This window comes from Coenobita brevimanus, chromosome 112, assembly GCF_032717465.1.
Source record: "Coenobita brevimanus isolate Jiangsu-jjx chromosome 112, ASM3271746v2, whole genome shotgun sequence".
Classification (NCBI taxonomy): Eukaryota; Metazoa; Arthropoda; class Malacostraca; order Decapoda; family Coenobitidae; genus Coenobita; species Coenobita brevimanus.
In genome coordinates, this window is record NC_137065.1 from 429,411 (window position 1) to 454,222 (window position 24,812).

Here is a 24,812-nt window from a genome sequence, read left to right on the forward strand (position 1 = left end):
GGAGGAAGGAGGCAAGGTAGGCCAAGGAGAAGGTGGAGGGATATGGTGGACGAGTGTGTGAGGAAGAGAGATATGGAAGTCGATGAGGCTAGGAGACTGACAAGAAATCGAATTGGGTGGATGAATGTTGTGAGAAGAAGTGCATGATCAGGGATTTGGCACCTCTTGTTAATGTGACAGCGTCCGGATTGACTCTGTTGGATATGTGTATGTGAAGCGACAGAATATGTTTTTGGCATATCAGATAGAGCCAGGCTTCCGGGGGCTTGAATGATGAGTGAATGGAAATGTGGCCCATTGGATTGGGCAGTCTGGACATTCCAACTCCTCGCCCTGCCCTAAGGTGGGAAAGGAGGTCCGGATGATGGTGATGATGAATAATCACTGTACTTAAAGCTATACTAGCTATAGTTTAAGATGTTCTGAATCATTCATATATGCTCCCGTCCCACGCTGCCCATTTGTTGTGCCCTGGAGCCCCAGAATGAGAGAATTGCAGGAGTGTCCAGTGTATGACTCAGTACTTTTCAATTCCTGCTCCTTTCATTTGCTATAGCTGACTTAATTTCTTGATGTCAGGTCATCTGTACATTCGGTGGCTCATACTGGTCGCAGTGCTGTAGACATACAACACCTGGGGCATCCCACTGTGCACTGTGTTCTCTTTTACAGCCCGTTTCACTGTCATATTCCACTTTCCTGTGCGTTTCATCCTTGATCTCTTCTGTTAACCCCACACACTGACTTACATTTTGTGGTTTTTGTGACCCAAGGTTCAACTGAAACATGAATTTGGTGGACTGGAGGCTGAAGTTGAGGGATGTTTTTATAACTGGGCAGCTACACCATCCAGTTATATTGGTACCACCACGTAAAGACATCTCATTCCAACATCTCAAGTAACATCTGATGTAAACTGTCAATTTTATTTATTTACTTATTTTTTCAGGTCATCTATACATCTGGTGGCTCCTGGTGGTAACTGTGGTGTACACTTACAATGCTTGGGTCATCCCGCTGCGAACTGTGTTCTCAGAGTACCAGACCGAACACAACCTTGCCTGGTGGTTTGCTGTTGACTACCTTGCCGACTTTGTGTATCTCATCGATCTGGTCATCTTCAAGCCCAGGGTCATGTACTTGGACAATGGGTTTTGGATCAAGTCAGGATCGCTCATGCGCAAACATTACGTGAAGTCAGCTAAGTTTAGGGTAGGTCTTAGAGAGAGTGAGTTCTGGGAAAGTATTTAGGAGTGGAGTAGGGATCAATAAGAGAGAGAGAGCTGCAAAGAGCAAATATCAAGGTCAGGTTAAACTTCAGCTGTTCTATGCCATGTTCGTATGTATATGGACAAACCAACAGTGTCAAAATTGCTGAGTCCATATGTAGACGGACTAACTCTTAGTACCTAAATTGCTGATTTTATATACATACGGACACGGTTTTTCTCACATTTGCACAAAACTGTTTGAGCCTGCCCTTAGTGTGTGACAGAAAATGGGATGATGGACATCCCTCCTCCCCTCCCATGCCTTATACCAATATAATAAAAAATGTGAAAAACATAAAATTAGCACAGAACCCCAACTTCCCATCATCATAGTTTTAACTGGAGCTGCATTACATACACCAGGTTGCATTTCCCTACTACAAATACTCCATGCATCCACCTACCCAACACCAAAATGCACTACCTATCCACATCAGCCACTGGTGGTAGCTGAAAGTAGCCATCTGATGCAAAACTGGGTGTGCTAGACCAAAACACCTGTTTTCAGGCGAAAAACGGCCAAATTGAACAGTTTTACTATCACTAGGCTTATTCTGACCACTTTTCAAGTCTGTTCATGGAAAAAAAGGAAGTTGAAAATGGCCGGCATTCTAGGCAGTGTTGCTGCCCAGACCAGTAGCAATCTAGGCACAAAAGCTGACAAAGGCTTCAGCACTGAATGGGTTAAAGAAGTATAGGATTGCTATGAGTTTTAGTGTTCTTCCAGATGGGCAGTGAAGCATGAATCAGATAAATGAAATATTATTTTACAGTACTGTACAGCAAAACCTCAATATAACAGATTTCAATAGACTGGAATTCACTTTAATCGGACTTGAGGAGCTACTGGACTAAATTCCTACATATTGGAGAAAGTCCGATAAAGCCAGAAGCAGTCCAGACTGCCTGACCACTTCAGCTCTGTTCACCACAGTAAGGTAAATAAATGACATGTTTATCAGTGCACAGTACAGTATTATAATACAGTATATATCATACCGTTTGATAAATGTAGTGAAGTTATAACACAGTACAGTAGCGCAATGGTAGTCAAAACGGTTTAAAAACTGTTCATACGATCTGGACTAATGTCTGATATATTGGAAAAAGTCCAGGTTAGCAGGGGGAAGTCCGGATATCGCTTTTATCGGAATTTCCCATTTTTTGGAATGGTTTGGGCCCCAGTTAGTCCATTATAGTGAGGTCTTACTGTATTTTTTTTATTTATTTTTCAGTATGACCTTGGGGCACTCCTTCCCCTTGACCTTCTGTACCTCAAGTTTGGACCCATCTCTGCCTTTAGGCTGCCCAGGCTTGCCAAGGTATGTTCTTCATTTGTTTTTGTAGACACATTTGCCTGAATATCAGTATTGTCATCATCATTATCAGAATCAGATGCTTTGGGTCTGCCCTTTCCTTTCTTCCGTCCTTTCTCTTCTGTCTTTCTTTCCTTCATTTTTTCCTCTTCCTTCTGCCTATGGGTGACTTTACACTCCCTCTCCCGTTTTTCTTTCCTTCATTCTTTCCTCTTGCTTCTGCTTATGGGTGACTCTACACCAAGTGACAAGCCAAATGGTTTCCTGTACATGAGGAAATCATTTACTATGCTGGGTGGTAACCATACAACCAAACTATGGTGCCTGGTTGTTTAGTGGGTAATTAAGGTGCCCCAGTTGGATTGAACCTGTGCAGGTTTATATCTAAGGGTTGGTTGGGGTTTATTGCTCACATAATGCCACTCAAGGATGGGGTAGGCTGGTCACTCTCATTGTAAATGCCCGGACCAGCATGGCTAGCCCCAGGCTCCTACTTTCCTCATGGGGCAACATAAGATTGGATGATGAATGGATGGATGTTTCACTGGTAAATTAGGATAAATCCTCCACTTTACTTTTTCCCCCAACAGATTCACACCTTCTGGGAATTCTGGAACCGCCTAGACACTGTGCTCTCCTCACCACATGCTGTGCGAGTGGTGCGCACAGTTCTGTACATGTTGTTCCTCATTCACTTAAATACCTGTGCCTATTATGGGTTCTCCAAACTTGAGGGCATTGGCTCAAACAAGTGGGTCTTTCAGGGTGAAGGGCATGCGTAAGTATAATTAAAGTTTTTACATTTTTGTTGCTTGTATGTATAGAATATTTTCAGAAACTGTCTATGATACAGTATATATTATCTCTCTCCATCTATAGCCAGATGCCTTGATTTGCGAGCAGGTGGCTATGAACAAATAACCTCCATGACACCCAGTCCCTTGCCATCAGGAATCTCTTCCTCCAGCTCACATTAATGCTAAATCATTCGTCTTTATCACACAGACCCTTCCCCCAGGTACATACGGTGTTTCTACTTCGCCACCAAGACAGCCACCAGCATCGGCAAAAATCCCAAGCCAACTAATGAAGCCGAGTACCTCTTTATGACCTGCTCTTGGCTCATGGGAGTCTTTGTCTTTGCTCTACTCATTGGTCAGGTCAGTATGTAAGGGACTTTCTTGTTGTTTGAATAAATTGCAGATGATACGGTACACTATATTGGTGAAAGAGAAGGAAGAGGAAAAGAGTGTTTGAGAGAGTGAGAAAGGTGTGTGAAGGAAAGGTAACCTGGATGTGCTTCATGGCCATCCCCTGTCTGGGGATTTCCAGGAGGGAGCAGTGCATCGGAGATGATGCTGATGATACAGTACAGTTACTAGTTTTCTCACTTTCATACTTTCAGTGTTTTCTGGATCCCATGCCAAGTAGCCCTTCATTACCTGTTCCTGGCTCACAGATTCTTTGTATTTGTGCTTCGTATTGGTCAGGTCAGTTTACCTGGATAAAATGGGAATGGTATAGTTGTCACTGGCGTAGTTACCCCAGTAATGAATTGGTGAAATAGAAGATGTGAAAATAAAGTAGGGAGATAAGACAAGCCATCAAGAATGTTAAATAATTTTTCAATGGTTTCCTTATCAGTTTTGCTGCTCCTAGTTGAAGAATTCAAGACTCTTTTCCCTCTGCTTGCTCAGCTGTCAAAAGATCATAAATGATTTTTACTCTTTTCAGCTGCAGGGCAGAATAATATTAAATATTTTTTCCCTGAACTACAAAGAGAGACCTTTGTCCTTGACCATAAGTGGGTGTGACATAATGTGGGAGGAGCAAATGAGAATGTTATCCAATAACGGATTAGCACCACCTTGTGACACCTCAATTGGATAAGGTTTAGGATGTGTTAATTTGTAATTGGTAGCAGGTGCCACCAGTGTTTGAGATTATTGTAGATTACAGTTAAGACAGCCTAGTGGCTAGTTAGCCTGGAGATGCGGAATAAAGCTACTATAAAGCTTGAAGAAACAGCGAGAGAGACATACATTGTGACCTTTTTATTGATGCATTTTGTTACACGTTTTTATCACATTTTGTCACTTTTTGTTACTATCCGTTCAGGACATAGTTCCCATCAGACACACTTTTCACTTTGATTACAAAACACACTGCTTGTGCACCATTTTCCCTTTTGGTTCACTTCATATAGCACTAGTGTGTGGATTATATCGGGATTATATCATCGACAAGTTCTCCTAATTCCTTAAGCTTTGTGAGTATGTAGCCTCCACTGATGGTAATTTCTTAGGTAAAAGAAATAACTTGCTTTTATATTCATATTGTGAGGCCTATGTGAATCCCCTTTCTTAAATGAGCCCTAGTTTCTTTATGTGTCTGTTTTTTACAGTGTATAGTAAAGTAAGTTAGTTTCCTTGTGAGCTTTACCTTACCCCTTTTGGTGATCAGTTAAGGGTTAATTGTGCACCGTAAATATACGCCCATAATGCACTACAGTACATCCTTCAACTTTGCGAATTTTAACTTTGTGATTTGCCAGTTTTGCAAGGTAGTTCCAAAAGTTATGTATTTCGAACATTTATGAACTTTGTGAGCGATCACACACTTTGCAAGGTCGAGTGGTGGGAGAGAAGTCCTCCTGCACTATTTTGCCGCGCGGAGTAGTGACGTCATGGTTCACTGGGCATACTGCGCCTCCTAGTTCAGTAGTCTGCCACCCCACCATGTTTGTTTACACCTGTTCCCAACCAAGTTCACTGACCCTTGCAATTTTGTGGTGCTCCTCACAAAATCCCAGCAGTCTAACCTTGCATGAGTGTTATCATGGCACCAACGAGTAAGAAGAACAGGGAAATAAGTTTGGAGACCAAACTGAAAATGATTGAAAGGAAAAAAAGCAGGTAAAGGTAACTTTGCTATTGGTCAGGAGTTTGGTGTTGGTAAATTGACAGTGAGAATGATTTTAACCTGCCGCGTCTCGTTGACGTACATATACATCCACACGTTTTGTCACTGTCAGTCCCGTTGATGTATATAAACGCGCATCAATTGCAAGGTCCCTAATTTGCACAGTTATCAATTTTCGCTCATGATTTTTGGTACGTATACACGGGACACCTTCCTCTACAAGATGCCAGGCAGGGACAATGCCTTACCCTGCATGACCTCCCCACCCAGGCACGCCATTATCTTGGCAATTCACCTTTTACCAGTGACCTGGCCAATAAAGACATTCAGGGCCAGAGTGATTCCCCAATCGATGACAATGTGGAGGACAAAGTTTACGTAGCATTAGAGGAAGAAACAGTCAGAAATGATGATCAGGTAATGTCGCCAGAAAAGGTCAGGTATGTTGATGTGTTAGTGAGTGAAACAATGCTTATATTACTATTTGAACACTAATATACTCTCGTACTACAAATAAATTCATACCAAATAAATAAATAAATACCGTTCATGAGTGATGTGGAATAGTTACCCTCCCATAGAACTAGTTTTCTTTGGAGCCAGCCTGATAGAAATCCCAGTAAGGTAAGGAGTACTTCTACCTGTATCAAGTATTTTAAACCTCAGGTGAGCGATTTCTTTATGAATTTTTGATGTTTCTCACCAAAAGCGGAGGTTTGAGCCAAAAAAAGAAAAAAATCCAAAATTGGTCGGGATTGGGGGGAGTCAGTGGTGGAAAATCAGTTGGGACAGGGCGGGTTAAAGAACAGTGAACCTGTTTGTTACCTATGATGTTTACTTTTCTTGTTAATATTACTGTACAGTACATCAGTTCATGTTTGTTTCATTTATCATCGTAAAATTAAGAGGTAGACTCAAGAGTGGGGAAAAGTGCTTACCTTGGGGTGATGTCGACCAGTTTGCCTATAATACATATATTTCATTGTTTCAGTTTTGCAAATTTTAATTTTGCAATGGTTTTTGTTGACCATATTCCTGCAAAATTGGAGGATGTACTGTCCAGTGCAGTTGATAATTCTCCCACTTTTATGCTCTGTTTCATTGTTTTCTAGATCCTGCATCATCCTAATTTTAGGCAGCAAAACAATTAGGATGATAAAAATTATCTTATGGTTAATAGAGGTGCATGTGTATGGATAGATACATCTGTGAGGTGGGCTTGAATAGTGAGTGAATGAGTGTATGGTCCATTTCATTGGCTGTGCTGTTGATCATACTTCCCTTGAATGAAAATTTTCTCTCACCTTCCTTGCCTTCTGGACTCTGCCATGCCTTATCTTTAGATGGGAAAAAGAGGTAAAGATCATGATGATGATGATGGTATGTCCTCAGATCCGTGATATCGTAGCCACAGCTACCAGGAACCAGAATGAGTACCGTCGTGTAATGGATCACACACAGGCGTACCTACACCGCCTTAATCTTCCCGGTGTACTGCAAGATCGTGTTAGACTGTGGTTCTCTTATACATGGCAGAATCAGAAGACCCTTGGTGAGTGTACCCTCTCAAATTTGGGACAAGTTTAATATTCTGTGTATCTGTTTATCTATTTATCTCTATCTATCTCTAGCTAGACACTAATTTCAGAAGGGATGACCCCAAACAGATAGCTTCCATGTTACCCTGCCATTTGCTGTCAGGCAGACAGTACCTCTCTTCCCCAGCCCCTGAGATCATCCCTAGTCTATAGTCTATCCCTCCACCTAACCCCTTCTTTTCTGTAGAAATATATGGGTAGTTCACCAAAATCATGAAAATCAAGAACCCTGTGCCTGTGAGTGCTAATAAGGGCTAGTTTGCAAAATTTTATGCTTATCAATCTCATCTTAAATGTCAAGACTAACTTGCCTACCCCCGGGTTCCTACGCTCCTGTATGGGGTGACAACAGGATTGCGTGATGGATGGATTACTCTGAGCAAGTGAAAAATGCTCTTGCTGATCACCTATATTTGTTGATAATTAGTAAGTTTTTAATCATGGATACAAGTGCTCTGTATCATTCGTAAGTTGAGTTGAGGGGGGGGGAGAAAAAGCATTCTAGAGGACCAAAATTAGAAATTTGGGGAAACATTTTGATTTTTTTTAGTTTTATTTGATTTTTTCATGTATTTCACTTGTTTAGTCGTTTATGGAGATACTGTACAGTACGCTAACCACACAAAACGAGGATTCATTGTACTTTCTTCCAGATGAGATGCAGTGTTTGGGGTCATTGCAAAGAAAGATGCAGACCAAATTACAAGGACTTACTGTTTTACTCCATCCATCTTTCAGCACCTCTTCATTCTTATCACTTTCATTCCACCCAGTGAGATACAGTGTTTGGAGTCATTGCCAAGGAAGATGTGTTCAGGCATTCCCCGCTATATGATCCATCGCTGTATGATACCCCATCCTAGCAGTGGGAAAAAATTAACACCCTTCCCTGCCTGTTGATGGCTAATCACTGGTCATCTAATGGGCTTTGTATTTTTCAACTGATTTTGTTGATATTTTAGACTTAAATTTTGTGTTTAGTTTGATTTATAAACTGTTTTTAGACTTAGGTTTACCGTACATCGCGTGTCAGAGGATGCCCCTTGACATTGGACACTCCCCCAGATAGACAAGGCAATATCCAGAAGGAAATAATCAAGGAACAACAGCAAAGACGACACGAATCCACTACAACGTTTACTACCTTCATACTCTTGTTACTTATTATCTGTGAACATATTTAGTCATTCTTCCATTGTAATAGCTATTGTCCACTTCATTACCTGGTATTATAATAGTACAGCCATAGCAAACTGTAAAACAGATATTAAAAAAAAGTATGTTTATACACACGCATACCATGTCAGCTGACTTTGTTGCGTGGACTGTGGAGATTTCAAATCATCGGAGTTTTTGTCACCCGCTGACCACTGAATTATTCCAAGATAATTGTAAGTAAAGCACACATATTAAAAGAAGTCATCTTTTATTCACATACTAAAACTTAAAGAATGTCATATGACTATTCTCGCTTCCCGCTTGACAGTTGTGTGACCATCGTCTGCTGAGCTGAACCACACAGCATCAACAACGAAACCGAGTTTAGCTGACCCAAAAGTAAACAAACAGCCAAGTGAGACGACCATACAGAGCTTTTCCCTGGTATTCTGAATATTTTATGGTCTTGTATATAAATATATACTGTATATATATATATATATATATATATATATATACAGCATACAGCATATGGGAAGTTGTACACTTGTATTCAAACAAAGTCTCAAACAATATCCCCACCTAGAGCTTGAATATCTTCGTGTGCAGCTGCAGCCCTGTGTCTTAGGACGCAGGGTGATTTTTAAGGTAATTTTTGTGGAAAAATAATGCGTCCTATGACACGGCAAGTACGGTATGAGTTTTATAGATGAGGTGAACACAGTCATTTTGGGGGTACAGTGTACTAAATTTGATTTTTTGCAGACTTATTTTTGATGATCTTCAGATTTTAATTTTGGGTTTAGGTGAGTTATAAACTTCTTTTAGGCTTAGTTTATCTTGTTTTAAAGCTTCATGGGGCTTAAGTGAACTAGAAGCTTTTTTTTTGGACTCATTTGAGTGGGTTTTGGACTTGGTTGGGGGGGATAATCCCAAGGCTTCCAAATGCATCCCTATACTTTCTATGTTATAACGTCCTCGTTTAATGATATCCCGGCTCAACAGTGGGTTTTCCCAAATGCATCTCATCTTTATAGTAGGGATGACCTGTACCAACATAGCAAAGACATTCTTTTTTTTTTACTCTGTCTTGCATCACCTCAGAGTTCTTGTGTTTTTCTTTGCCCCAGATGAAATGCAGTGTCTGGAATCACTACCAAGAAAGATGCGTACAGACATCGCCATCAATGTACACATCCAGACATTGTCAAAGGTGCAGCTGTTTCAGGACTGTGACAAAGCTTTGCTGAGAGACTTGGTGCTTAAGTTACAACCAGTCCTGTACCTCCCTGGTGATTTTGTTTGTAAGAAGGTGAGGGACTCAATTAGTCTGTGTATCTCTCCATCAGTATAGTTGTCTATTTTCTATCTGTCTCTCAGTTTACCCATCTGCATCCCTTACTTTTCAACTGTCTGTATATCTGTCTTTCCACCTAACCAACTATCTATCTATCTATATAGCCAGACATATTAATCCTGGAAGGGGTGGCCACAAACCATTACATGTCCTTTCTCATCAGGCTTAATTTTCAACCACTTCTTTACCTGCCTGGGGATTTTTGTTTATAAGAAGATGAGGACATCGGAAGAGAGGATTGAGAGTAAGAGATTGACTAGAAGAGTGTATATGAGTGAGATGGAAGAGGAGAATAAAATGTGATGGATATGGAGGAGAGGTATACGAGTAAAGATTGTGTGAGTTGAAGAGTGGGCAGTCTGACAGCAAAAGATAGGATGACATAGAGGCTATTTATTTATGGCACCCTCCTCCAGGGTCAAGTTATTTGGCTTTGGATAGATAGGTAGGTAGATAGGCCTAATAAGGTGAGGAAAGCAACCACAGTCAATCCTCGTAAATCATGTGTTCATAAATCACGGATTCCTAAATCAATGGCCGTCAGACTGCCGGCAACCTTAAATCACTGTTAAGTCACGAAAATCCCAGATCTAGGCACCCAAGTGGGCCTTTTCCGAGGAGAACTGTAAATCGCGGCATTCAAACTGAAAATCGCGACCCAACAACCAATCACCACGCGTCCCTGGTGGCAAGTGTGCATACTAATGCCGCCACGTTGTTGTTGTTCTTGTCCCGCCAGTCCGCACACTACCGACCGTCGCCGTGGAGTACGAGAGTTACCTGCCTTTTTTGTGCAACTTCCCCACGCCTCCTACCTGCCATGGCCCCTTCCAACCCCCCAGTGAACAGCTCTAAGCAGTATGGCATCAAGAAGCCGCCGCCATTGTCGTACAGTCAATGTTTGGAGCTCATTTGTCGTGTTGAGAGGGGAGAGAAGTTTTCAAAGCTGGCGAAAGAGTTTGGGAAGAACGAGTGCTGAGAGGTTCTAAGTTCTTCCCAACTCCACCCCACTCCATTCACTTAAGCAATTTCATCATAGGATTTTTTTTTTTTTTTTTTTTTTTTTTTTTTTTTTAATGTGACCGACTCTGGGCATAGGCTTCACAGCCTGCTTTCAAGGCCCAGTAGTCCTCCTACGCACACCTCTACATGTCATGAGATCCCTTAATACATTCACTGAATATTCCTAAATTTGTATGTTTGTGTTTGATGGTGACTAGATAGGTGTAGGTAGTGTGCTGTGGGGGGCGAGTTGGCCAAAGTCCAGACCCAAATTAATTTTTCACATAAGAGTTATTATTCATATATCACGGAATTCGTAAATCACAGCAGTGGTCCAGACCTAAATTGCCGTGATTTACGAGGATTGAGTGTATAAGCACTTCACCTCCCATTTGGGTCGCTCAGCACTTGCCTAAATGAGAGCTGTTTCTGAACCAAGCATTGCTGTACTCGAAACCAAGAATTTATGCACCAGTGCTTACACACACACACACACACACACACACACACTTATAATACTGTATATATGATGAGGAAGAGAAGAGATTGGAGGGGGGGGAGAGGAAGGGGGAGGCCGAGGATGAGAACGAGGGATGGGGTGGAGAGGTATACGAGAGAGGGGGGTATGAGTTGGGAGCAGGGCAGTGAAATGGCGGGAGACAAGGCGATGTGGAGGCGATTTGTTTGTGGCCACCCCGAAGGGGATTGAGGCGTCTGGCAATAGATAGATAGATAGATAGAAGAGGAGAGAGAAATACAGTCAGGCAAGAACAAGAGGGGTTTTCCCCATTCTCTCCTGGCCTCTTTCCCTTTGTCTGGATATGATTTTGCTTCCAAAGAATGGTTGCTCCAAAACAACTTACTTTTACGTCTAGGTAAAGGGAAAGTGTTAGTTACAGTAGGGAATTGATCGTATCTATGTACAGTATTTTATATGAATGAAATGTTTAATTTTTACTGACTTACTCCCCCTCCTTCCTAATTGTAATATATATGAATCAAATTGTTACCTGTTGTTGTGCTGTCCCTCAGGTATGCTTGTGTCATTAGTGTTAAATCTTGCTTTTTTAAGGCCAGATTGTTTCGTTTTTTTTCGTTTTGATTTTGAAGGCTCCAACATGCTTGCATGTGTTGGCCTTGGTCACCTAATGGCAGCTCTCCATGCTGCTTGATCTCTGGCAGCTTCCCTATTCATTCTCTTATCCCTGAGGTCACACTCAGATACCTCGTCCCAGGTCGTCTGTCTACGTCTCGCAGCCCTACCCCTAACATTAATGCTTCTCACTTTCTGCACCATTATCATTCCCCATTTTCACCACATGCCCAAACCATCTCAATCTACCTTCCCTCATCACAGCACCAATACACTCCAATCCCTTCCTACCCCTTAACTCTTCCATCATAAGCCTAGCCCCCCCAGGCCTCACACTCAGGGACAAACTGCACATCCATCTAATCACTGTCATTTCTGTACTTTTGAGCCTGCAAATAGCCTCTTCCCTTTACTGCCCAGGTCTCACTGCAATACACCATTGCACTCCTAACACATGCTGCATAAAAAGGTCCCATAGCATGGAGGGAGAGCCCTCTCAATGTCAGGAGAGGCAGCAGCTCCCTGAACTCCTTTCAACCACTACTCAATCTAGTCACCATCTCCAGCACATGACGTGTCTCCCAAATAACAAAACTCTTCCCCACACTCAAGAGACTCACCAGCAAGTTGAATCCTCTCATCCATCCATCCATCATCCAATCCTACATTGCCCCATGAGGAGCGTAGGAGCCCGGGGCTAGGCAGTTGGTCCCGACATTTGAGATGAGAGTGACCAGCCTCACTCATCCCCGAGTGGCATTACATGAGCAATCAACTGAAACCATCCCTTGGATATAAACCTTAACCGGCTCAATCTGATTGGAGCACAATAATTACCCACTAAACCATCAGGTGCCAAAATTTGGTAATATGGTTACCACCCAGCATAGTAAATGGTTTCCTGGTGCACAGGAAACCATTTGGCTTGTCACTTAGTGTAGAGTCACCCACAGGCTGAAGGAAGTGGAAAGAATGAAGGAAAGAAAGACAGAAGAGGGAGTGTAAAGTCACCCGTAGGCAGAAGGACAAGGAAAGAGTGAAGGAAAGAAAGACAGAAGAGAATGGAAGGAAAGAAGGATGGAGAAGAAAGGGCAGACACCCGAGAGCAGCACTACATCGAGTGAGTGGATGGTGAGCGCCCGCACCTATCCTTTCACACCTGATAATCTCCACCTGCTATCACCGACACACTGCACACATGAAATCAGCATTATCTCGCAGTCTACCTGTAATACCACTACATCTCTAAAGCACCCACTTATCATAGACACTGCACATGATGGTATTACTTCCTACACACTTATGGCAAATTCCACATGATCACTCTTCATTGTTGGTACTGCCACCAGCTCTGGATACCATTACTTTTATCTGCATTTACTCTTAAGCCCTTGTGCCCCATACCATCTCACCATTCCCTAAATGTTTCCTCCACTTCCCATTCATTCTCTGCAATCAACACCAAATCATCAGCATACAACATTTCCCAGGGGAGTCCATATCTGAAGTCACGTGAAAGGGCTTCAAGTACTATGAGAAACAACAAGGGACTCAAAACTGACCCATGGTGTACACCATCATTCATGGAAAATTCATCACATGTCCAAACCATGATATCTTTGTCATCTGTGTAACTTTGTGTAATACTTTGTAACTAACTCCTCTCTTCCCTCCCTGTTCTGCAGGGTGAGGTGGGTAAAGAAATGTATATAGTGCAGTCTGGACAAGTGTTGGTGATGGGTGGGGAGAAGGGTGACTTGGTGTTGGCCACTTTAGGAGAGGGCAGTGTCTTTGGAGAAATCTCACTCCTTGCCCTGGCTGGAGGAAACAGGAGGACAGCTGATGTCAGGTGAGGTGATGTAATGTATTCTGTTCATTGTACTGTGTCAGTGTATCATGTATCCTGTCTTTTAGAGGCCACGGTTGGGCCTTCATGTTCTGAGAGTGGTTGGGGTTCATTGCTCATGTAGGCTGATTCTGCAGGGCTGGCAAATATACTTTTTTTTTTTTTCCTGGCTTTTCATCCATTTTGGCCTCATTCACTTAGCTCATTGAGTAAAGAAAATAATATAGTGACCCAGTCATTTTCATAGCAATTCTTCGTGACTTGTCATATTTTGGTGTTGATCTGTTGTTACAAAGCAGCATTCAAGAGGGAGAGATGGCAGTTTTAGGCCAGGTTAGATTGAAAAGAGTGTAGTCACTTTTGCCTAAAATTTGTTGACAGAGGAGCCTTGCCCTGGGCCCCTATACTTCTCATGGATGGATCAGTAGTCTTTCATTTTCTCTACTCATACAGGTCACGAGGTTTCAGCAGCCTGTTTGTGCTGAGCAAGGCTGATCTACAGGCCACCATTAAAGATTACCCAGAGGCACAAGAAATACTCAAGAACAAGGCAAAGTGAGTTATGTCTCAGTTATGGTACAATAGGAAATGTTGTGAGGTAATGAGGATGGTTGTTGTGGCCCAGATCCATCTGGATTTGAACCTGGTGGACTGCAGGCTGAAGCTGCCATTCTTTTGTAATCCACCATCCTCCTTTCTGGGAATAGAGAGGAGACTGAGGAACATTATTTATCGTGGCAGTGTATCAGTGCCACTGCATATGTGAGTTTGAAGGTGGAAGTGCGGGTCGGGAAGGGGATCAGAAAAAGGTGGAAGTAGGGGTTGAAAAGGGGGTAAGAAATGTGACGTTACTTTTATTCTTTTTGTGGGGGCGCTCACTCGATGTATTGCTGCTTTGGGTGTCTGCCCTTTTCTCTCTTCTGTCCTTCCTCTTCTGTCTTTCTTTCCTTCATTCTTTCCTCTTCCTTCTGCCTGTGGATGACTTTACACTCCTTCTTCTGTCTTTTTTTCCTTCATTCTTTCCTCCTCCTTCTGCCTGCGGGTGATTTTACACTCCCTCTTCTGTCTTTCTTTCCTTCATTCTTTCCTCTTCCTTCTGCCTATGGGTTACTCTACACTTAGTGACAAGCCAAATAGTTTCCTGTATTCCAGGAAACCATTTGCTATGGTGGGTAGTAACCATGTAACCAAATTCTGGCGCATGGTGGTTCAGTGAGTAACTAAGGCGCTCTGACTGGATTGAGCCGTTGCAGGTTTATATCCAAGGGATGGTTGGGGTTTACTGCTCATGTAATGCTACTCAGGGATGAGTGAGGCTGGTCACTCTCATCTTAAATGTCAGGACCAACTTGCCTAGCCCTGGGCTCCTACACTCCTCATGGGGCAACATACACAAGGATTGGATGATGGATAGATGGATGATCTACCTCAGAGATATTTAAATTGAGGTACTAGTAGCTGACTAGTGCTCTTCTATATTTTTGTGCTCAGCCGAGGGTAGACTGTACGTTCCTTTCACTGTGCATGTGGATGATCATGTGAGGTTGAGCCAGAAATCTGGAGCTTGAATGTTTAGTGATTGAGAGTGTGGCACCAATATGTGGGCATGCTGTTAATAGTTCTCCCTTTATCAGCTTTTTCTTGCCCTCAAAATTTTGCCTCATCTCATTTTTGGGTGGGAATAAGAGGTCGGGATGAGGATGGTGATGATAATTATTTCATTTTGTACTGGTGCTAACTACTACCTCTTCCACTTTCACAAACAGGGAAAGATGGAAGCAATGGGCAAGAAAATGGTCTGTAACGCTTGGTATTAATTCACTTTCATCACCATTACAGTACATACAGGGAGGGGTCTTAATTATTTATGTGCTTATGTTATTCAGCTCTTGTAGAGTAACTTTGAGCTAACACAGTGTATGGTTTATTGTACAGCCAACATGCAACATCCATCAGCATCTCATTCAAGTTTCCTGGTTCATGATTAGTGTATGTGGCAAGTGTCTGTAGAAATAAAAGGAATTACGTTTAGTTTGGAAGCCTTGAATTAACCCTTTGAGATTCAAATTACTATTTCGATCGTCATTTCAAATCCAACCTCAGAGATTCGGATGACGCTTTTAATCGTCATTTTAAGAAAATTTTGTAGAATATTTACCATAAATCACATTTACGTATCATATCAAAGAGGCTCGAGCATGTTGTCAAGGAAATGGTTGCTCTGTGTGGTGGTACTGCACAGCTGGTCTGACTCATGGCTTTGTTTCTTTATAACTTTATTCTTGGTGAAAATTTCTCTACGGCAAGGTATAAAATTTTTGGTTTTTGCCTAACTTCAACTCGTCACTTTGACTTTTTCTTTTCTTTGTTTTCCTTTTATGAACATACTACGATAAAGTACAACTATTCAGCTTCAAAATAACACCACAACCAGCATCCTATCATAAAAAGTGTATTTACACTGACCGATCAAAGAGAAACATCACGAAGTGGAATTGATATGTCTGTTATTTCTGAGTACTGTAATTAAGTTTTCAAGTTGATGCCAAATGATAGATCATACAGAATAATACAGTATACATTATAGCTATTGACATTAGATTTTTAGAACAGCATATTAGAACTCTCTATTCTGTATTTCAAAATGTTGAGGAAGAGAGAGTAATGTTTTGTTTGTGTCATGTTTCAGAGTGCTTAGCAGGCAAGAGTAACAATACTTATTTTGTTGACTGTACATAATTTGTTTTTCATAACTATTTTCACCTTTTCAATATGATTACAGCTTGGAGAGACATTTCAGACCAGAGGAATTAGAATTTAGGATTCAGCAACCCCTTCACTATAAGGAGATCACAGTACTGTTGTGCATTGACTTCTATACTCCCATGCTTACCTCCATATTCCTTGTCACCACCTTTGGTGTACCAGTAATCCTCCTTTCTTGCTGTACCATTTATTGTACAGTACTTCATCTTCCAAACTCCCCTTCCTGCTCATTTCATTACCTAGGCATAGTAAGTGCCTTACAAACTCCATTTCTTGATCATTCAGCCTCTAAAAAATTTATTGTACTGTAATACCAGTATTAATAATATTGAAAGGGTTTACAGGCTGTAATTTCTAGAAGGAAAAAGTTATAGACCCAGATTGTACCATTGTTTTAGGGACACCCACACACTGCACTGTTGCACAGTACAGTGGAGAGCAGAGATATTACATTAATGTTCCTCTCGCAGTATCTTCCACTTCATTGCTCACTATCTGCAGTAAAAATCAAAAGTACTGTAGTGTTGCAATATTGAATATTTGTATACACAACTATGATACTATATTTTAGTCAACCGTTTATTTAGACTTGTACAAATACACTCTAGTAAATACAGCATACAGTACATTAGACATGTACCTTTTACCAGAAATTTGAAATCACATCCCCCCGTACATTTTATGTGATTCTGTATATGTACAAGCACATACAGAGTGAATTTATTATGGATTTATTAACTGTAGGACAACTGTATTTGTCACACATGGCTGAAGAGTTGTTTTTGTTGCCCCACTCCCATTGTAACATGAACCCAGTGGACTGCAGACTGAAACTGCCCTTCACCTGCTGTCTACCATCTTCCATACAGGAGATAGGGAGAGAGTTGAGGGATGTAGATATAACTGGGCAATGAAGCCACCTTGTTATATTGGTGCCGCCCTTGAAGGTGTCCCTGTCCAGTAGCTTATAAAAATACGTTTGGACTTGCAGACGACTGATCCGGCAGAACGAAGAGCGAGAGAAGCAGGAGCCGACCCCAGACGACAATGTCATCATTAAATCACGGGAGAGCACACCCAAGTTGCTCCATGCTGTCTTACAGGTGGGACTGAGTTACATTTATATAGTCAGTTTGTATATGCCTAACCCCTTTCAGCTCAGATGATGACCAGGAGCAATCAAGTTGGAGAATAATATTGACTGCTAACCAAGGAGATTTTTTCCTGCCTATAACTAAGGCTCACTGAATTTCATGCAAGCACAACTTAATATTCAAGTTGTGCAACTGGCCAAGTTCCCCAAGATGAAAACAAATGGACTATAGTCATACTGTACAGGACTGATTGGAGAAGCTAGAAAATGAGAAACTGACATAAAGGGTGTATGGTATGTGAGTGAGGTGGAGTGGTGAGAAACTGAGGATGAGATGGTGGGTTAGGGTGTAGAGTTATATGAGAGGAGATGGGAGTTGGAGAAAGGGCCGTGAGATGGCAGAGGAAAGGGTGACCTGGAGGCAATTTATTTGTGGCCACCCATTGCTCTGGTGATAGGTACATAGGTAGATTGACTGCACATGACAAGAGATATGCATCCACCTTTATCTGATTAGAGGTTATTTACTGGCTGAATCAGGTAATGTACTGTAGTACTACAGCCATATATAATTTCCTAAACATTTCATCATAATTATGTTAGTGTGGAAAGTAATTCCATCTTGTGTAATGTTTGTGATAACTGGGTGCATAAAAGATGATGTGGTATTAGAGGTAGACAGTGAGATAACTGACTTCATGTGTGTGGTGTGTTGGGGAGAACATGTGGAGATTGCCAGTCATGGAAGGATTGAACTTGCTTGTGAGTCCCTTGATTGTGTGGAAGAGTTTTATTTGGGAGACATGTTATGTGCTGGAGGTGGGGCTGGAGCTAGCTCCGTGCTAGAGTGAGGAGTGGTAGGAAGAAGTTGAAGGAGTTGTTGCCTCTCCTGACACTGAGAGGGCTGTCTTTCCATGTTAAGGGATCTTTATATGCGGCATGTGTTAGGGTGCTAGATTGTCTGGTGGAGGAAGGAGAAAAAGTGGGATTGGTAATAAATTGTGGAAAGACTGAAATTATTAATATGAATGTGGAGAACCAAATCGATTGTGTAATTGGGAATAATGTGGTGAAGAATGTAGAAAACTTTAAATATCTGGGAACGATTGTATCATCTAATGGATCATTAAACAATGAAATTGAGGAGAGGATTAGACAGGCTTGGCAGGCTCAAACATACAGAAATGGTGGTGATTAAGTGAATGTGCAGTGCGTCCCTGAGTGCAAGGCCCGGGGGGCTCGGTTTACGATGGAAGAGTTGAGAGGTAGGATGGGGCTGGAGTGTGTTGGTATTGTGATAAGGAGATGTGACGAAGATGGGGGATGATAAATGGGTGCAAAAAGTGAGAAGTGGTAATGTTTGGGGTAGGGTTGCAAGAGGTAGACCTAAAAAGACCTGGGACGAGGTCATTGAGTGTGACCTCAGGGATAAGAGACCGAATAGAAAAGCTGCCAAAGATTGAGCAGCATGGAGAGCCACCATTAGGTGACCAGGGCTGACACATGCGTTGGAGCCTGCAAAAACGAAACAAAACGAAACATTTTAGTACCCATCTCCTATAATGTGTCGGCATTTGACATGGAGAGGTAGTGGTTTTATGTTAGGTGAGAATAAACAAGATAGCTATGTAATGTGTGTAACCTGACGATCCTAACCCAAAAGCCCAGTATCTGTTACTGTACTTAAATGCAGAGTTAGATAGTACTACCTCCATACATAATTTTCTTAGAATTTCCTTATAGTTGGCTATAAATATTACTACCTGTCTCCTACAGTGGCTCAGCATTCAATATGGAGATGTAGCAGTGTCATGTCAAAGAAAACCAGCTCAAGTGAAATGTTTCCTTCCCTCACACCCTCAGTCTTTCCTGCCCAGCCTCTACCTATCCTTGTTTTTGCCTGCATACCCCCACTTGCCCCTACTGATCTGTCTTATGTAATTCCATAGGTGGTACGCCCTGACTCCTACACAGCCAACGTGATACGCAGGTCATCCCGCACTGCCTCCCTCAATTCCGCCCCAGAACTGCCCTGTCCTTCCGACCTCTCCCACACTAATCCACCTGCCCCAAGGAGGTAACTGTTGGGTTGTTCAAAGTTTTATTATTATTATTATTGGTGGTAGATGGGAGCGCTCACCATCCACTCACTCGATGTAGTGCTGCTTTGAGTGTCTACCCTTTCTTCTCTTCCTTCATTCCTCTTTTGTCATTCTTTCCTTCATTCTTTTCTCTTCCTTCTGCCTACATGTGACTTTGCCTCTTGTGCTTTCTTTCCTTCATTCTTTCCTCTTCCTTCTGCCTAGGCCTATGAGGGTTACTCTACACTGAGTGACAACCCAAATGGTTTCCTGGCAATTTACTTTACTGCTGCTGATGATGATGATGATGACAGTGTTGACTTAAAGCATGGTTACTGTTCCTTGAAGATAAACTAAACTAAACTAACTGATTGTTTAATTTTTCATCAGGGCATCACTGGAAGTAACCCTGGCCAATGGTGGCCCCAGAGCCAATAGCCTGCCAAAAACCAGCTTGTCTGAGAGCCTGCCAGAAGAAGAGGAAGAGGACTCCAGTAGTCAGGAGAAGGTAGGGCTGAGATGAAGGTGAAAGGAGAGTACAATAATACAGGTATACCCTGATTTAACGATACAGTTGGTTAGGTAAAAACCCATCATTAGGCAGGGTATCGTAGCTCAGGGTAGATTTAACATGTAAAGTACAGGGGTGCGTTTTGAGCCTTGGGTTTCCCTATCTACCAAGTCCTAAACCCACCCAATTGAGTCCAAAAATAAGTTTAAAGCCAATCTAAATGGCCTAACAGCTGTCAGAGAAGCTAACCTAATCCTAACACCTGTAAATAACTCACAAAAACCAACAAATAAAGTGTGAAAATCGTCAGATGTAAGTCTGGAAAAAATTAAACGTAATAAACTGTGACAATGTTCACCCCACTTATGGCTAAAACGCATTAATCTAAAAACAGTTTATAAATCAACCTAAACACACAATTTTAGTGTAAAATATCATCAAGATCAGTAAAAAAAAAAAAAAAGAAATTGTTAAACCCAGTTTTGGCCATCATTGGATGGGGTATGGTGGTTTTTCTACTCCTATCAGTAAGCCGGGGTATCACATCTAGGGGTATCGTATATCGAGGTATACCTGTATTAAGGTTGTTGTACGTAATAGTACTAGTACAGTAGAGTTGCAATTTAAGACGGGCAAGTAACAATCTTACAATAACATGAGCATTTACTTTCTGCCTTTATTACTTAATAACATGATAATGTAACTTAATTGCATGGGAGAAGCAAAATGTGTGCATTAACATATTGGATTTCCAGATGTTTGCATTTGTTTACAACCCGTGCATTGTGCATTTGTTGGTCACTACTAGGATTCTGTGACCCAAACCCACCCATGTAACGCTTATCCAATATCTTCCTGTCTCACCCTCATTGTTGTGTTAACTGTTGTGTCTAGAAGCAAATTTCTTGTTCCTCGTTTCACCCCAGAAATATGACTGTGGTTCCAAACTACTTGGCTGTGATGTCTAAGTGCGCAGCAAGTGCCTCTCCTCACAGTGAAAGTGCTAGCAATGCAAGAAAGTCTTTATTCCATGGGAGAAAATAATATTGGATGAAGTAGCTGGTGGTGTGGGACCTTATCTCTTAAACCGCAAATCCCCGAGCCCCCCTATCCCCAGATCCGCAAAATGGGTTCAATTTTTGAACTGTAAAATTTTTTTTTACAGGTTTCAAGGGCTTGAATTTACACCTGAAAATGTATATTTCACTCTCATATGACTTATGGTTACTACAACATTGACTGTCAAAGAACCTCAGAAATATAAATTGTCACACCTTGTGTTTAGAGAGAAAAAAATTGCACCAGAGTAAATTTTGGTCTTACAGATTTAAAGAGCTTGATTTTACAAATGTATAATTCACTCTTGTATGTCTAATTGTTACTGCGCAGTCAACCATCAAAAATAAAAAAAAAGTCATTCTTCACTATCAGCAAGAATGGGACGTCCTTGAGAAATATGGGCGAATAGAGAGGTGGAGGGAGTGTGGGGGAGCATCAGGAGGGGGAGAAAGGGAGGGAATATGTCTGCCACACACACACACTCAAAACACCCATACCCTGATTTCCGGCAGTGTTGTGTACCAGTGGGAGTGTTCGGTCAGCGAGTATGTCAGATATCGAAGCAATTTTCCCCATAAGATACTGATAAAAGCCAGAGACGCGATCCAGGCTGAAACCCACTCTTTCATTTACCATAATCAATAGAGATTGACACAGGAACACCATAGGTAATGTAATTATCCTCATAAACAGTGCTATTGCCAAACAATGAGACTGCAAACATCACATGCAGAAAAGTGAGGTGGTTATGACGAGCAGTGTGAGATGCTTCTGGGCAATTGACGGGCAGGCAGGCAGCTGGCAGTGCACCAAGTGAGAGGGGGGGGGGGCATGGAGAGAGAGACAAACAAGAGTGGGGGGGTGGGGGGACTGGAGGGACAAAAGCTGGAGTGGGGGAGGGAGACAAGTAGGGGTGGGGGTATGGGGAGGGAGACAAGCAGGGGTGGAGGAGGGTGGGGGGGATGGGGAGGGAGATAAAGCCAAACTGTCCTGCTGCCTCCCCCCCCACCCAGTCTCACTCACTCACTGACTCACATTGACTGACTCACCCACACTGACACTCACTCACTCTCACTGACTCACATTGACTGACTCACCCACACTGACACTCACTCTCGCTGACTCACTCTCTCACTCACTGTCACTGATTCACTGACTTACTTTCTCACTCACTGACTCTTTCTCATTCACTCTATTGACTCTCTTTCTCACTCACTGACTCTTTCTCATTCACTCTTACTGACTCACTCTCTCACCCACTCTCACTGACTTGTATTCTCACTAACTCTCACTGACACTCTCTCATCCACTCTCACTGACTCGTATTCTCACTAACTCTCACTGACACTCTCTCATCGACTCTCACTTTCTTGTATTCTCACTAACCCTCACTGACTTACCCACTCACTCACTGACACACTCTCCCACTCACTCACTGACTTACCCTCTCACTCACTCTCACAGACCCACTCTCTCTCTCTCTCTCTCTCTCACACACACACACACACACACACACACACACACACACACACACACACACATGAGAGATAAGCTAGGGTGGGAGAGAGGGGGAGGGGGAGTTAGACAACCAGGGGTGGGGGAGGGCAGGGGCAGGGAGAGGGAGAAACGCCTGGCAGTGCTGAGCGTGATGGGGGATGGAGGAAGAAGAGAGAGGATGGAGGGAGGACAGGGAGAGTCGTGTGCACCACCACATCCCATTCAGACATGTTCGTTTCAAACCCAGGGATGGGTGGAGTGTTTGGACCAGTGAATTAATGGCTTTTCAGGTTGTGAGAATGTTCCCCCATCTCTTTGTTTGGTCTAATGAATCTTCAGTTATTGATTGATACATCGGAAATTGGGGTATGGTTGTTTGGTCTAGAGAGGGTATGGTGGGGTAGTTTGGGTGGGAGGTGACACAGAAGGCAGGATCCAGTAGCGTAAAGGCAGGTGGAGAGATGGCCTGGGGAGGGGGGGCGGATCATGCTTCCCACCATCTGATATCTTAGTTCCCATTGGCCAGGTCCCATATACATCATAAAAGAGGTGGTTCTACCTGCTGCCAGTTTTAATAGCCTCTGTACCATCGACAGCCATAGGACTTTATGCGACATTTTCCATAACTGTCGTTCAACAGCCATAGGTCTTTAGAGGTTAATGTAAATGAGAGAGTAGCATTCAGATAATCAGAAAAATTGAATCAGGTGTGTTAATGATGTGGATAGGCTCTTTGCTGGAAAGTGATAAAAGCTCTAAAGAAGTTCATGATGAAAAAGCAGTTAAATTCATGAGTTTTCATGTTTAGTGCAGTGGGTATAAACAGGGTTTAGTTACTAACTTTTTGCTATGAGCTGACGGACTTAGGATTGGAAAATTAATCTCTTATAATATGTGACAGGTATATGTGTTGACCTAGGAAGTTATGTTTTCACGCAGATTTATAATGCTCGATTGACTTGTTTATTATTTAGGATTATTGCTCTCGTGTTCACTGTAGAAGTTGCGGTTCATGCTGACTGTTTCACTGTATTTTTTCCTTAATTGTTGGTGATAATTGATCATTTACAAAACAGTTTCACCTTGTGCATTTAGTTTTTTATGACTAATTGGAGTTCACTATCCTCCTTTTTAAGGACAGGTAGGGAGCTGGTGTATGTATGTCTAACTTGGGAGGGGAATCACTTGGTTATATCAGTGCCACCACACATAAGATAAAAGCCAAGTGTGAGAGAAACAGTTGCCCTTTAGAAGAGGAAGAATTACCATCAGTGTTGTTTTGGCCCCAGGCTGATCTGAATGTAAATCCACTGAACTGCTGGCTGATGTTGCCCTTCCCCTGGAGTTCACTGGCCTTCTTTTAGGGGATAGGGAGGGAGTTGGCTATTTGCAAAACCAGGCAGCAGAGCCCTCTGGTTATATCTGTGCCACCACATGAAGGCATCTGTCATTAATACAGGGAAATTAGTGTATCAGCTTAGTAGTTAGTGATAAAACTTTGTAGTTTGCCTTTGAGCATTTTATCTTGATTTAATTTAAAAAAAAAAAGACATTAAGACAAATGTAATATATATTAAGATTTACCCTACTGTACATTTATCTCTAACAGTCAGTCAGGGAGGGAGAGGGGAGCATCCCCATGTCTGGTCCATGTTCATCAGCTCACACCCTCTACACCACCACCACACTGCACACCACCACACCACTCCACTCAGGAAGCTCATCGCCAAACTCCAGTCTCTCCACATCTCTTATGCCTGCCAGCATTACAACACCATGTGAATGTACTGCTGCAAACAAGTAAGCTTTGGCATTTTGTGTAGTGTTGTGGAGCCAGCATCTGACCATGAGCCCAGTAGGTTAACTGAAGTTGTCCTTCTGTAGTCCACTATCCTCCTTTTGGGGGATAGGGAAGGAGTTGAGGGATGTTTGTATAACCAGGCAGTGGAATTGCCCAGCCATATCAATGCTACCTCATGAAAACATCCTCCTTACCCTCTGTTGCAAGTTAGTTATACGTTTTATATATTTGCTTGTGTACGGTATTCAGCATTACTTCCAAGAAGTCCGTTATCGATCTACACTGATTAGATACTGAAAATATTTGTAGCTACTAAATTTTCAGCTAACTTTCATATCACAGAGTGAAGTTCATGTAATTACAGTTACATGCTCAAAAGCTAAATTCATCATCATCCGGACCTCCTTTCCCACCCTAGGGCAGGGTGAGGAGTAGCAATGT

The 24,812-nt window shown here is 42.2% G+C and overlaps 1 protein-coding gene across 1 annotated transcript in view; it reads left to right on the forward strand.

The window, feature by feature from the left end:
• The window catches only part of LOC145418032 (uncharacterized), a 42,309-nt gene that overhangs the window by 10,261 nt on the left and 7,236 nt on the right, over window positions 1–24,812 (forward strand). Inside the window, exons 6-17 of the mRNA XM_080286565.1 lie at window positions 950–1,212; window positions 2,507–2,593; window positions 3,178–3,365; window positions 3,606–3,747; window positions 6,902–7,061; window positions 9,396–9,577; window positions 13,403–13,566; window positions 14,017–14,118; window positions 17,321–17,432; window positions 19,372–19,499; window positions 19,894–20,011; window positions 24,180–24,370. Coding sequence (XP_080142691.1) covers window positions 950–1,212; window positions 2,507–2,593; window positions 3,178–3,365; window positions 3,606–3,747; window positions 6,902–7,061; window positions 9,396–9,577; window positions 13,403–13,566; window positions 14,017–14,118; window positions 17,321–17,432; window positions 19,372–19,499; window positions 19,894–20,011; window positions 24,180–24,370 — 1,837 coding nt within the window. The remainder of the gene's footprint in view (window positions 1–949; window positions 1,213–2,506; window positions 2,594–3,177; window positions 3,366–3,605; window positions 3,748–6,901; window positions 7,062–9,395; window positions 9,578–13,402; window positions 13,567–14,016; window positions 14,119–17,320; window positions 17,433–19,371; window positions 19,500–19,893; window positions 20,012–24,179; window positions 24,371–24,812) is intronic.